General features: G+C 37.1%; 1 protein-coding gene across 2 annotated transcripts in view; it reads right to left on the reverse strand.

Annotated features, from left to right (window-relative positions):
- The window catches only part of LOC124379127 (transmembrane protein 211), a 122,086-nt gene that overhangs the window by 75,449 nt on the left and 31,300 nt on the right, over positions 1-15,337 (reverse strand). For both annotated transcript variants that reach the window (XM_046839244.1, XM_046839245.1), the window contains exon 2: positions 11,593-11,731. In XM_046839244.1, the coding sequence (XP_046695200.1) occupies positions 11,593-11,731 (139 nt within the window). The remainder of the gene's footprint in view (positions 1-11,592; positions 11,732-15,337) is intronic.

The raw sequence follows: 15,337 nt of genomic DNA on the forward strand, positions 1-15,337 counted from the left end.
ATATTTCCTTCTGCTGCATAATTTATTACGAATGTCCCATATTACGACAACCCTTACTTGTAAGAGTGACACCATTTCTTGTAGCATGTTTAAGGGACTATCATGCTTCTAACAACTTTTTCAAAAGTACAATCCAAAGTAAGAAGCAAAACGAATTCGTTAAATACTCTGAGCTTCGACATGCTGAAGTGAAGCTGTTTAGGAAGGGGTCCTGCAGCAGACATAAGCCAAGGCATTTGCAGAGACACGAACAGACGTTTTTTAATTGGCTGGAGAACTAATTAATTCACCTGATCAGCATCGAAATGACAGCCGAGATAAAAAAAAAACACACATCAAACACAGCCAGAACCTTCCCAAACACCTGAGACTCATTTATATTCATACACACACACACACAAATAAACACAAATACATTCTATGTTGTCAAAATCCTCAATAAGGATTAAGTTTTACTTTGAGGAAATTAGAAAAAAGGAAAAATTTGAAAAAAGCAATCAGAAAAAATGTTCAGAACATTAGCTGTGGAGTACAAAAGAAAGATGCAGAGTCTGTTGAATAAGTATTTACCCCCATGTTACAAGCTGAAACTGAAATGGGCTTAATTGGGATCTTTACTACTGGAAAAGTACAACATTTGATTTATGATTTATTTTTAAACTTTGACACAAATTGATTTAATGGTGCTCGAGAGTATGTTTGCAGTTTAAGATGCCCATTACTTTATCCTGAACTTGGTTTAATAGCTCTTTTTGGCTTGTCTGGAACAAACTTTTGACTCAGTTCAGCTAATTATGTGATTTCTGAAGGGAACTGGTTGCACCAGAATGAATCTAATGCAATGAGGGTGAATACATGTGCAATAACAAACTACACTCATTCCATTTGTAAGTAACTGTGCAGACCATATAGACCTTTTCCACCCAATGCACTGTTAGGTGTTATTTTGTGTTGATTCGTGACATAAAATCCCAATTAAGTTTCATTTTTCCTTGTTCTCTGTTAGCATTGCTACCACCCCAAAGTAGATTCTTTTCTAATTAACGACTGCCCTGAAATGCTTTATTCATCTTATACCATAACTTTACCATTAATTCTGTTTTCTTAAAGCTTGTTTCTTAAAGTTTATTTAAAGTATTTTACTGGAGTGGAAGATCTTGAGTCGCCTGCTATAGAGCTTTGACCTCAACCCTATTGAACACCTTTTGGATTAATTGGAATGGAATGCTCACAAAATCTGTTTGTCTGGTGTCCACAAATGTTTATCCATATAGTGAACATATAATACATACATGTATCTTAAACCCTGCTTATAGACAGTTATACATAGCGATACCTACTATATGTATACTTTCCTTTAACGAGTGGTTGAAGCTGATGACAGTAAGCAATGATCTTCAAGATGACTCGAGTGTGTGTGTGTGTGTGTGTGTGTGTGTGTGTGTGTGTGTGTGTGTGTGTGTGTCAAATCTATATGTCTGGAGGCACAGCTCCTTGTTGTCTGTGTGCAGTCATCTGAATGACTGTATGCACTGCATATGATGAAATGAGCTTGCAACAGCTTGACAAATGAATATCCCGTAGTCTGGAGAAGATGCTAGGCAGGAAGGAAGAAATGGGGGGGTGTTTGCTGTTTATACTTGTGTTGACTGCAAAAAGAGAGAGACCAAGAGAGAGGGAGATGAGAGAGAGAGAGAGAGAGAGAGAGAGAGAGAGAGAGAGAGAGAGAGAGAGAGAGAGAGAGAGAGAGAGAGAGAGAGAAGAAGGTTTTCTAATTGCCTCTGAACTTCATGATGAACAGCAGGAGGGAGCCAGTCCAACATCATGAGCATTATTCCCCATCTTTAGCTTCAGATGCAAATACAGCAGCTTCTTAGCCAGTCACAAAGCTTGTGCCGTTGCACTCTCACGTCTGAGTGGATGAGAGTGAGATAACAGCAGGTGATTGTCAGCTTCATTGACAAGCAGCAGCTCTGATGGTCCGTGATAGACAAAACCAAAATGTGCCTTCTTGCATTTGCATAATACAAAAAAAAAAACTCCAGGGTGACCTCCAAAAAAAAAACTTGAGGTGAACAAGTGTGTGAGCATGTGTGGGTGTGTATATGTACACTTGGTGATAGAGTGTCATCCCATCATCCCATCATGCCTCCTGTCTAGCTCTCAGGAACAACTTCGGATTCACACATTTGGAACAACCACATTAAAAAAAATTATTTGAACATCACATCATTTCTAATGGTTTCCACTTCAAATACCATTATAAACCATTATCTGTTGTCTATTATATAGTGTATTTGTGTGCATCACAAAATCTTTACCACAAAACTCCAAGAAACAAGTGTAGAAACATTTGCTTAATAAAATCCTAATGGCCTTTAATGGTGACCACTAGATACCAACCTTTGATCTACAAGTTGCCAAAGGTGTTTAATTAGAATTTAATTTTATCGGATATAACATGCCACAAATAAAAGGCAACAAATTCCTGGTAGAATCTGGTATCTCACAAGGACTATTGCAATTTTAAATAAAACCAATATCATTCCTATTATAAACATGAAAACTGTTGCAGATTCTATGACGGTTTCTATTGTTTTAATTTCCATAGGGAAGCACCCACTGAAGATGGTGCTACTATATTCTAAAAATGAGAACACAAAATGTACCTTAATAACATTTCAAACAAAAAAAAGCAATAAAAAAACAAAAACAAAAAAACAACTAATGATAAATATAGATAACCATCACATGCCACACTCCCATGTTTTGTTGCAATTGTAGAAGCTTTTTCAGGTTACAAGTCACTAGCTACTGTAGCAAAGCAATAAGCAGGATGCTAGTTATCAAAATAGTAGCTGATAGCTAATAGCTTGTAATAATTAAAATTAAATAGTAAATCTGATCTAAATAGCAAGCTTTTTTATATCACCAGCAGGGGTTGGAAACTTTTAACTGCTTTGCATATACGATTGCTTTAAATATTGCTAATAATTGAGTAAATGGTTCATAGTAACAGTATTTTAAAAACATATATAACTTCATGATGTTATAGCATAATACTTGTATTGGCTTTTGGAAAAAAAATATATTACTTGACATTTTGCTCTAGCCAACTAAAAGTCAATATGTGGAGATTTTACTGCAATTTTTCAGAAAAAAAGTAGAAGCAATGTCTAAAACAGTGTCTGAAATGATTTCTGAAATGATTTCTCTTTGGCTGCCAATCTTTTAAAGGAAGCAGATCTGCAAATTGTGCAAATCCTGTAGCAATATCAGCATTTCACAGCTCACACGTTAGCCATTAGCTAACTAAGCAATCTAGACTAGCTAGCAAGTTTTATAATAAAAAAAAAACCTGTATTTAAATCGAGATGTCATTTCAACATGCTTATATATATAAAATTACTGCAGAATTATGTACAAGTGACATCTTTGCTAGATAGCTAATGAATAAACATAAGCTAGCAACAAGTCAAGAAAGAAAGTCAGCAGCATTTGCCTAAATTAGCTAGCGGGTAAATGTTATTTGACTGAGAGTTAAGGTGGTGTTTTCTTCAGCAGTTTAATTCTGATGTACAATTTGGATCAGTTATTTAATCGTGATCACTATTCATGGAAATGTTTTCTAATATAGCAGTATTGTTACTCAAGTCTCTGTACCCTGTACCTCTAATGATGGTCATAAGCATACTCCTCATATCTATAGCACACAGTTACAGAAGAAAAATTATGTGAGGCAATGATGGGTTCCTTATATCAGTCTTTTTTTTCTTACTTTCTTCACCTCCGAATTGCGCATTAGGGAGTTAAATGTTTCTTTGAAGCTGCTTGCGACGAAAGTCTTTTTGTAAAAAATAGGCATATTGACAAAGAAATTGTGCGTTGTGGTGTGGCAGCTACGTGGTGAGCCAAACTGCAGGAGACAGAAATACAGAAAGAAAAGAGTGAAGGAAAAAAAGCCCTAGAACAAACAGAATCCATAACTTTCTCTGGGAGATGATTTCAAAGACAAAGTGAACCAGAGATACAACGGACCATGTACGAGATGTAAGAGAATTGTACAGCGCAGTACTAATTAGTTCTCGTGGCTTTATGTACTTTGGGCAAATTGGAAATTATTGGAGGATAAAAGCTAAAAATCGCTTCTAATAAGCGTGTACTCATACACGTGGCATCGTAAAAACACCCGGCGTGTGCGAGAGAGCGAATAATTCAAACTTAATTAATTAGGATTGCAAAAGGGCAGAAGGAGGGGATGTTTTTCATTACATGGCCTGGGATTCGAGAAAGGGCCGTGCCGTTTTCCGTTATATCGATCACTCTAATTTATGCAAAAAGTGAACGAGCATGGGTTGGAGATTAGACACTCAACAGTGCCAGCACTGAAGTGTCCCCTTTGTCCCCTTCCGTTCAGTGTCTGCACAACATATTATGGCTAATATAAAAAGGTATACAATACAACAAGCAACGGTCTCAGTGTTACTTGTTTTAGCTTACAGTCTTCATGTCCCAGAGGTCTGTGCTCTGATATATATATATATATATATATATATATATATATATATATATATATATATATATATATATATTTTAGGCTTCAACACTTTTACTTGCTAACTTAGGTTATTAAGAGTTATGGCTCCAATTCGACTGAGGAAATGAACCCTGGGCGTGTTGGGGCATGTTTTTATGTCACGATAAGGAACCAAAATATCCGTACAAGGATAAGAATATCTGATGGTCTTGACCTTGTGAAGACATTGTTTTTTTTTAAAGAAAATCTTAAATACACCACATAACAACTCTTTATTAGTATTTTATTATTTCTAAAGAATGATGGAATCCAGTGTGCCCTGACAAACTGATTTTATTTCTAGTTTTATTTCTGTTCACTGATAAATGTGAAATTTTGCTGGTTAGTTTTAGTGGTGAGGTCGGTGTTGTATCTGTGCATACTGCGTGTATAAAGATTTATTAGAGCAACTGTAACTACATACTGTACATATCATTGATGGACTTTAATTTCTACTTTTCTCTTATTTTTCTTCACCCTTTGAGCAAAACATTTAGCTGTTTGGGATCCATTTAATTACAGAGGTATTAACAACAATATCAATGGATGGATATCAAAGTCCTTACAATCATAGCAAGACAGACATGTCAGTGTTGGTCTATGTTCTCACATCATATTGAAACATATGCCACCACAATGTCCTGAATCCCGACAGGGCAAAAACAGCCCAATAAAATATACATGTAAAGAGTGTGGGAGAAGAAAAAGAGAGACAGAGCATCTCAGGGTGTTGTGAATCTCACCAAGTCATGCTGAAAAATTCATTGGAATATGAGATCAAGAACTCATGAGTCTCTTTCTCTCTCTCTCTCTCTCTCTCTCTCTCTCTCTCTCTCTCTCACACTCTCTCACTCTCTCTTTCTCTATCTCTACCTTCCATGTTGTTTCTGAGACTTGCACGACAAGTCTAAGTGCACTAGTAAGTGTCTGAAACCCACCCCTGCTGCATGACACCAAAAATTAGAGAAGAAAGATATTATCACAACAACAATAAATGAATCACTCAAGATACATACAGTCTCCCACGTATGTGCCAGATGCAGTTAATTTATATCTTTTCCCATTTCCATTAATAATATTCAACCCTTTTATAGTTTTTGTACAAAGAACAATCAAAATTGGTTCACTGAGAAGGAAAAAAAGAAATATAAAAGGTCACTGGCTGATGAATTCAATTTCAGTTTCGGTTGAAATCAGTTCCCTTTGCTTTATTTTTTGACATGATCACTAACTCATTCGCAGTCCAGCCACTGTCTCTCTCTCTCTCTCTCTCTCTCTCTCTCTCTCTCTCTCTCTCTCTCTCTCTCTCTCTATCTCTATCTCTCACACACACAAACACATTTCTATTTCTTATATATGTTTGTCTTACTACCCTTTGTGAGGGCCTTCAACTGACATCTACTATATGAACAAAAATTTTGTGGACAACTGGCCAATAGATTTCTATGAGCTTTTTTGAACATCCCATTCAATATTTAGTTCCCAATTCCTCTTAGTATAACATACACTCTGGGAAGATGCACCACTAGATTTTTGAGTGTGTATGTGGAGGTTTGTGCTCATTTAGCCACAAGGATGTGAGTAAAGTCAGGAACTGATTTAGTTTGAAGAGGCCTGTGGTGAAGCCTGCATTTCATCCCATTTATCCCAAAGTTGTTCAATAGATTTGAGGTCAGGACTCTGTAGCAGGCTGCTCATAATCTTTTATTTCAAACCATATACACCAGATCTTCATGGAGCTGGCTTTATTCACAAGAACATTGTCATGCTGGAACAGGGTTTGGTCTCCTAGTTCAAGTACAGGGTAAATGTCATGCTACTGCACCCAAAGACGTCTTATACAATTCTGTGACTCCAAATTTGTGCTAATGATTGGTTAGGTTTGCCAAAACATTTTTTTCAAACAAGATTCCATTAACCATTTACATTCCTAGTTTTAAAAAAAAAGAACTATAGTCATGCTATAGGTAAAAAAATTTTTTTCAAAAAAGTGTCCATTATTTATCAAACTGACACCCACAAAGGGAACCACAAACACAGTGTTACATCATAGAAACATCAGTCTTGTTTATTGTTGTGCGTAGGATAAAATCAGTTAAAAATACCCACAAAAATTAGACTAGCACGCATGCTGGAATCAGATAGTCTCGCCTGACTCTTCTAGAAAGACCATTCAAGTCTGGGCATTTTGCTGCTTATCCAAATCAGTACTGCAGCTTCCAAACAATAGCGTATATGCTGCTTCAATGCCAAAAAAAAAAATCTATTGATTTTAACAGTGATAAAAATTACGGGACTGGGTATCAGGATGAAATGTGAGATACTCCCTGAGGACAGAGTGAGACAGCTGAGGTAACTAGTGAATCAATATAGCACAGAAAGTATAGAAACAATCCACCATCTAACTAAAAGCCGTCTTTCATTTACAACAACAAAAAGTGTAGTGGGAAATATTTAGCACCCAGTTTAATCCAACAAACACTGAGAAGTATATTTTTACTATTCATTTTTGGTAATATCAAGCTGTATATAAATTCATTTCTTTTTCAATTGTTCATAGGATTATTGACAAAAGTAATGAAAATCCACTTAGTTCGGGAGAAAAAACAAGTTTTGTGCTTCAAGATTCCTGATGTAACTGTAAATACACTATATTTCCAAAAGTATTGGGTCACCTGGTCATAAGTACGGTGATTTTTGAGCATAGCATTCCACATTTAGTCCTAATTTGTTCTTATAATTCCCTCCACTCTTCTGGGACGTTTTTTCACTAGATTTCTAGATTTCACTAGAAGTGTGCTTATGGATATTCGTGTTCATCAGCCACTAGGCAGGTCCTGATGTAGGTGATGTAGGACCTGCGTTCCAATTCAATCCAAAGACATCCTATACAATTGAGTGCCTCCAGCTTTGTGGTAACATTTTGATAAAATAGCAAGAAAGGGCAGGTGACCCAATATAGTGTATATGTGTAAGCAGACCCACTACTGTGATGTTCAATTGGTTAATGGTATAATAATACACTTTAAAGGTGAACTACTTTGTCAAGTTTAAAATGCGTATTAGTTTCAGTTTCACACAGGAATTTGCTGAAAAGTGTGAATCTGGGTCGTTTTATGTTAATGACTGATAAATCTATATATTAGGACAAAAACATAGGGCAAAACAACGTAAAACAGGGGATAGCTGGTGTGTGGTTAGACAAGCCGACGCCCTGCAGGGGCTGTGTTTAATTATTGGAAGATTTTGAGCTTTCCCTACCTAGGATGTGCTGTTTCATTTCATTTAGTCATCATTTTCAATGTTTTCAGCTGTTGAGCTTTGCCTTTTATGGAGTTTTTTGGGCGTTGCTATATGCAAATCAGCTGCCTTGAATACACTTGGTAAATGAAATGTCATTTGGTATTTATCAACATTCACATGTTGCTTTTTTGTTTGGTTTAGCCTTTTACACATATCTTTAAGGATTGCTTAGTTTTACATGCGTACTGTATGAGCTTCAAAGGTTTTCTGTCAATTATACGTCCTCTCTTTGGCATCCGAGCTTTGCTAACAATGATTTCAATTGCCTCTTTTACCCTTGAATAACTGGATGCTTCTCAGCCTGCAAACAGAATATCAATCAACTACAAAACTGTTCTTTTATTGATACCCAAGCCAGATGCGTTTATTTTTTATTTTTTATGATTATAATAGTTTCACAGCAATATCATTATTTTCTAATTAGCTTCAGGAAATAGATCAGGAGGGAGCACCTACTCCCTGCTGTTAACATGATCTACAGAGGCATTGTGATGACTATCAGACGAGGAAAGCCAGAAGCAGTAGGCGTTTAAATCGAAACGCGGAACAATATACAGTGCAGGCACTTTTTGAGGCTTTTGCACTTGAATTACCGCTACAATGTCCTCTATAGATAAGTGATAAAAGCATAAACACTGGCATCAAGAGGGGCTAAACACTGGCTGTTATTATCACGGTTATAAATTCCCAGATGCTTGCGTGGGTGTTTATGAGTCCCATGAAGGTCCCATTCTGACCCGTGAACCTGTGACCTATTCTAAGGGTCCATAATTGTCTTTTTTACAGTAGCAAACTGAGCACTTGCCAATTCATCTCAACACGTCGACGATGTCCGTCTCCTGGCAACAGTCATCAATGGCCACTATTTCATATTATTTATTGAATAAATCCACACTTTTTTTGAGTGCCGTCTTTTTTTCAAATGAAGGTCAGGTTTGTTGAGTTCTGAGTATCACAGTGATATTTACGGTGATAAGACTCGATCAGGTGCCAAAATGGTGGTGAAATGACCGGCAACTCATCACAAGTGCTTGTTGATTTGTGTGACATGCTGTGCTTGGATTGATAATAACATCATTTATTTGCCAACAAGTCTTTTGTTTCCAGAGTGCAAAAAAAAAAAAAACAAGCTAGACCAGGGCTCCAGTTTAGAACATCACATCAAAGCTAATCAAATTGCAAGCTAGTGTTTGGCGGCTGAAAGGAGAACATTGTGATTCGATCAGTGGATGCTGGTTGAAGGTATCAGCATTAGAGAGTAAAACAACTGGGATACCAATATTTCAATGTCGTGTTATTCCTAAACGTTTATGACCAAGTGAAAACTGGAAAGTTTCCAATCTTCTAGAAAGAAAAATCCATTTAAATGGCTCCCAAGCTGATAATTCTCACTTGGACAGAGCAAGAAATAGTTACAAGAGTACAAAAAAAGGTATCACGACATCTTTAAAAGCAAATCGAACACTTTTTTTTGTAGATGGAGCCAGTACTTTGGCAGATTCAGCAATAAAACATACAAAACTCTCTGGCAAGAGCTGGAAGTCTGAATTGTGGGATTGTACTGTGTTTTTAAAAGTGATGTTTAAAAGAGTCTTAGACTAAATTCAGCATAGATCATAGCATCAAAACAATTGTGTCTAGATTTTTTTTACATTTAGCAGATTTGGTGACATTATTCCCAATGGCTAATCACCGTTTGCCATTGTTTTCCCCCAACCAATCAATGCTCCTAACCACTGATCAACATTTTTCCCGATCTCTAATTAACATTGTTTTCAATGACTAATCACTGACCACTATTGATTCCTGTCCATTGTTTTCCCATTTGCTAACCGATATCCAAACTCAATTGGCACCCACAGCAGCATATTAGCCTCAGGAGCAACCCTGTCCAAATGACAGCTAGTGATCGATAGATAGATAAAATCCCTTATCACCATTCTTCCTAACAACCTATCCTTAATCAACATTGTTCTCACTGACTAATTACTGATCCCCATTGTTTGTTCCACCAGTGCATGTCTTTGTTCTTTATTTTAATGTCTCTTCTTGTCAAAATGTAAAAGGAATAAAAGAAAATGATTCAGTTCATGGCCATTTCATTCATGCATTATATATAATTATTAGTAAATGCGCTTTACTTTTATTATTTAGAAAGTGACCAATAATAATAAGTACATTTTCCAGGTGATTCATCTCCAGGTCAAGATCTACAAATAACACTTCATGACTCTCTGCTCTCCCCTTCAGCCACTGCTCGTAACCTTGGGGTAACTATGGACAATGAACTGTCTTTTTTCCCACATGTCGCTAATGTTGCTCGTTCTTGTCGATTTCTTCTCTATAACATCCGAAGGATTCGACCATTTCTGTCCATACAGGCTGCCCAGTTGCTTGTTCAGTCTCTTGTCATTTCAAGACTGGACTACTGCAACTCTCTGCTGGCAGGTCTTCCCCTGAACGCTATTCGTCCACTGCAAATGATCCAAAACGCAGCTGCACGACTTGTGTTCAATCAGCCCAAGTTTTCCCACACCACCCCACTGCTGCGCCCTTCACTGGCTTCCAGTAGCTGCACGTATCAGATTCAAAACACTGATGCTTGCCTACAAGGCCAAAATGGACCAGCACCATCTTACCTCAGTGACCTCATCACATCTCGCACTGCACCACGCTGTCTGAGATCCTCCAGCACTGCTCGACTGGTACCACCTTCTCTCAGAATGAGAGGTAAGTACAATTCAAGGCTCTTCTCTGTTCTGGCACCGAGGTGGTGGAATGAACTTCCCCTAGATGTCCGTACAGCAGAGTCCCTGATTTTCTTTAAGCGACGACTAAAGACCTACCTCTTCCTGAAATACCTAAATTAGCACTTTCCAAGTTTGTAGAATTCGAGTTATATTTATATTGAGTTTGTATTCTTGCGTACCAGTGTAGATTTATTCACTACTAGAGATTTAAAGCACGTTTGTACGTCGCTCTGGATAAGGGCGTCTGCTAAATGCCGCAAATGTAAATGTAAATGCAAATGTTACTAATATTTTATATGTAGATTTATTTCTCCTCGCTAAACTGTTTCTCAAGCGATCAGCACCACTACCAAAGGGCCATGCGTTAGAAGTCAAAAGGTACTTAAGTAAATTTATGATTTGCTGTTGGTCTAAACCAAATATATAAAACTGCATCGTAACTGGGGTAAATCGTATCGCATCGGTAGCTGCTTTATATGTATCTTTAATGAATCGTTTTGTTTGCTACGATTCAAGATGCGAATTGCATCGGCATCAGTTTTGGAGGTAGTAAAAGTGCATCAATCATCAATAGATATTTTTGTTCATTATTTCTCTTTTTATGCAACTTATTTCTTTAATGCAAACGATTGTGAGGATGAAATGAATATACATATTAGACAATGACAGCATCTGGTGACTTCTCTGAGCACCTCATTACCTCCCTTCCGCTAAAAATGAGCAACACCTGTGTCCAGGTTGGCCAGATTGCTAAAAGACGGTTATACTATAAATGAGCTTTCATAAATTAGTAAATAAGCACTCACAAAGCAGTTGTTGCCCAGAACTACTTAAAACTCTGTCCAGGCCTAATCAGGTCATAACGCTACAAATAACCCCCTTCCAAAATTTGCATAATGCTAATTAGTGTCTGTTAGCTATAAAAAACAGTTGATGTGATGCGGAAGGTGACTGTATACTAACCTGCAGCCATCTGCATGTATCCAGCCAGTGTGCAGATCTTCCTCTCACAGTTTCCACCGGGCAGGAAGATGGTGATGATGGCCAGCAGCGAGCTGACAGCCAACAGCGCGCAACCTCCGGAGCACAGCACAGCACTGGTCTGCAAGCACAAACACAATCCAAACCCTCAGCATGGTGCAGTGTATTTTTTCTTTTTACATCATTACCTTGTATTGTTATTATTTTTTTATTATTAGTGTTTCAGTGGTACTACAGAGCCTGACCAGCAGGAACAGTGTCAGATAAGGAAAATACATTGTCTCAAACCACCAGGCCTTGCAATAGAAAATGGCTCAGAACTTTATTCTGGGCTTTTTTTTTTCTTTTCTTCGCCTCCATTTAGCACAAACCCTGCATCCAGAATGCCTCCAGCATTGTGGATGAACCCAGTCACTCATCACATAGACTCAACCCCCCTGCTGCCTAAAAAAAAATATACCCACACTATCCTCGCTGGCGCTTTTATTGCATATATCTTTCATAGCTGACCTCCTTTACCTCTCGTAAGTGTTCTTCCTGATGTCGTCCTTATATCTGTATGGTTTATATGTGCTTACTCTTTTTTACAGTGATACTTATTATTTCAGCATGTTATCTGCATGATCAGGCTGCACGTTTATACTTACAGCTGCTGGTTCTCTGTAATTATTGTGTTTTGCAATGCAGTGCTGTATATGACTCTCGACTTGCATCACTTTACCTTGACGCGGCACTGCCTTTTATGCTGCAAGCTTTTCAGACAAGCACATCATTTCCACCTCCAGATGTATATTTCATCATATGTCATGTATAGAAATGTATTTGCAACTTAATTCTTTGCTGCATCACTCCCTTAGTGTACTGTATCATACACTATAAACTATAAAAAATCAAACATCACAGTCCTAACATAATTTATTTGAGTGCAGTTTAATTTCTATGACAAGAGACATGATGACGAAGCAGGTTTACGGCAATATCGGATGTAGTTTTAGCTACCTACTGAGTGAGTGACAACATGGCAAGAAGAAACTTCATTAGATGACAGGAGGAAGGTCTTCCAAACCACATGCGTTCTGAGGGTTTATTAGATATGTAAATATCGCTGATATCACTAGTCAGTGAACAGCATGTGAAAGATACAGACTGTATCTGACTTTACTTTACTAAAACCATTGTGGCTGAATGAACACAAATCTCTACAACCACACCCCAACATCTAACGAATCATCTTTCCAGAAGAGTGGAGATTATTATAACAGTAAATAGGAAGTGTTATGGGATGTATATAGTATATAATCTTACTATCAACAATCTAAAAAAATACAGTGTGTATATATACACGAGAAAACCGTTCCACTCAAGGGCCCCTTTATAGTTTTGCCCATGTTATGTCCATCAGTGAACAGTTGACAACCTCAACAAAGATTATGTACAATGATAACTATAATGAATCGACTTTTGGTGTCACCTTGATGAGCAATTGGTCCTCTTTTGAGTCTGGTTCCTATGTAAGGTTTCTTTATTATAACATCTAAGGCAGTTTTTCCTTGTCATTATCGCCACTGGATCTTTCTTGAAGGATAAACTTATTGAGATAAATTTATGAATTTAAAATTTATATTTGTAATCTATTTATTTCTGTAAATCTGCTTTGAGACAATGTCCATTGTTAAAATTGCTATACAGATAAAAAAAATTATTTTCCATAGCAGCTTCCACTGTATTTCCACCAGTGTTTTGAAGCAGTCGTGACAAAGGATTCTTGGTGTGGGATAGCTGTTATATAGCTGTTATAGTGTAAGTAAGAACACTTCACAAATTTTCTACTTTTGAAGACTTGAAAATTAAGATTTATATAATATTAGTAGCTATAAATGTTGGAATGTATATCATGTTGTTCTTTGAAAGACAAATTTTAGACTTTATAATGGCAAACTCTATAAGAAGCCTACATACACCAGATCGTATAAGAGCAATAAAAAAATTGAGCTGAGTAACTATTGGAAAAAGCACCCTAACATTGATTTTTTTCCTATAACTGCATAACAGTTTATTCTTTAATTATATGCATTGTGGAACTTCAAACTAAGAATGACTAAAGGCAATCTGCCCATTGAACAATCCAGAAACAAATGTTCACCAGAAAAACAAACTAAATGAACCAAAAATGTAATTAATACTGCATTACAAATCACTCAAGATTTCTTTGTCTTGCAACTTTTTATCATAATATTTTTTGTATTTACAGGTTTGAGACTGAAGCCTGCATTGTTTAAGTGCATTATGGCTGAACATCTGTCTTTGTCACAGAAGAGGGGTGTGAACGTTTCCTCCGGCATACCACCCACCACTAAAGTAGGCATCCGTAAAGAGGCAGGTAAGCAAAACCGAAATTATTACAACCATGAGAACAGAGAGGAGATTAGACTCCAGGCAGCAGAAAGAGAATAAGAGAGAGAGAGAGAGAGAGAGAGAGATGCTGTTAGAAGGTGGGTGCTTGAGCTGATAGCCTCCTTCCTTTATCCGGAAATGTGATCTCTAAGCCTGTTCTTTATTCCCAGCCTTTTTGATACTCTCTTTCCTGTGCCTTGCCCAGATAATCACACGTATGGCAAATTTAATACATTTGGAGAATAAAATAGAACTAACTGTATGTAATACAGTGAAACACACCGATACAGCTATATAAAGTTACAATGCACACACATACAAAAAGTGAAATGGGATCAGAAATAAACACTCACACACGTCATGTGTACAGCAAGGCCCTGAGGTGATTAAGAGTGTCTAATTAGAGAAACACAACTAACCCCACAACTAACACCTGCTTCACAGCCCTTGTGGTTTGCTGGTAATGATGAAAGCAATGATGATAAGCATTACACTGTGTTTGTGTGTGTGAGTGTGTGTTTGGTGTGGGTAAAGCCAGTGCTCGTAACAAAGGAAGGGGCAAAAACAAAAGACGTGCACAGCTGTATCCGAAACAGCAGCTGTAACATTTCTAATAATTATACCGCGGCGGTCGACGGCGCCATCGACGCCGGATAAAATGGAGTGCTCTACAATTATGGTGCATGCCCATACCAAAAAAACATTACACAATGTAATATGGGGGAGATAGAGACAGCCGACACGCCCGGTTGAACATATTTCCTACTGTAGGAAACCATTGCCTTCCAAATGGGACTCATATATTAGGAGAAATAGCCTGCAATGTTGATGCTGTTTCCAGCTCCAAGCACGGCTTCTTTACATTGAATACACAAGTTTATGTGTAAAAGCTGCAAAGTTTTAATTTAAGGTACATATAGAACAGATAAAAATGTGGAATTAAGTTGCAAATCATTATGAGTTAACTCATGACAATGAGACAAATTTATATATATATATATATATATATATATATATATATATATATATATATATATATATATATATATATATATAAAGGGATGAATTATTAAAATGTATGTACATTATTAGTGACACCAGACTGAACATAGAGCATGAAGACAAAATATTCCTGTAAATGTTTTAAAGTATTTATGGTGTTTTAAATGACGTAAATCATCAAGACACCAAACTGATACTATCAAGATCGTCAATCGTAATCGTAAATCATCAAGACACCAAACTTTTGCTGTTTCCACAAGGATGGTTTTAATTGCCGGATGTGTGCACCATGGCGGATTTTGGTGCTTGATTTAAGACATATTCAAAACAT

Source organism: Silurus meridionalis, chromosome 25, assembly GCF_014805685.1.
Source record: "Silurus meridionalis isolate SWU-2019-XX chromosome 25, ASM1480568v1, whole genome shotgun sequence".
Taxonomy (NCBI): domain Eukaryota; kingdom Metazoa; phylum Chordata; class Actinopteri; order Siluriformes; family Siluridae; genus Silurus; species Silurus meridionalis.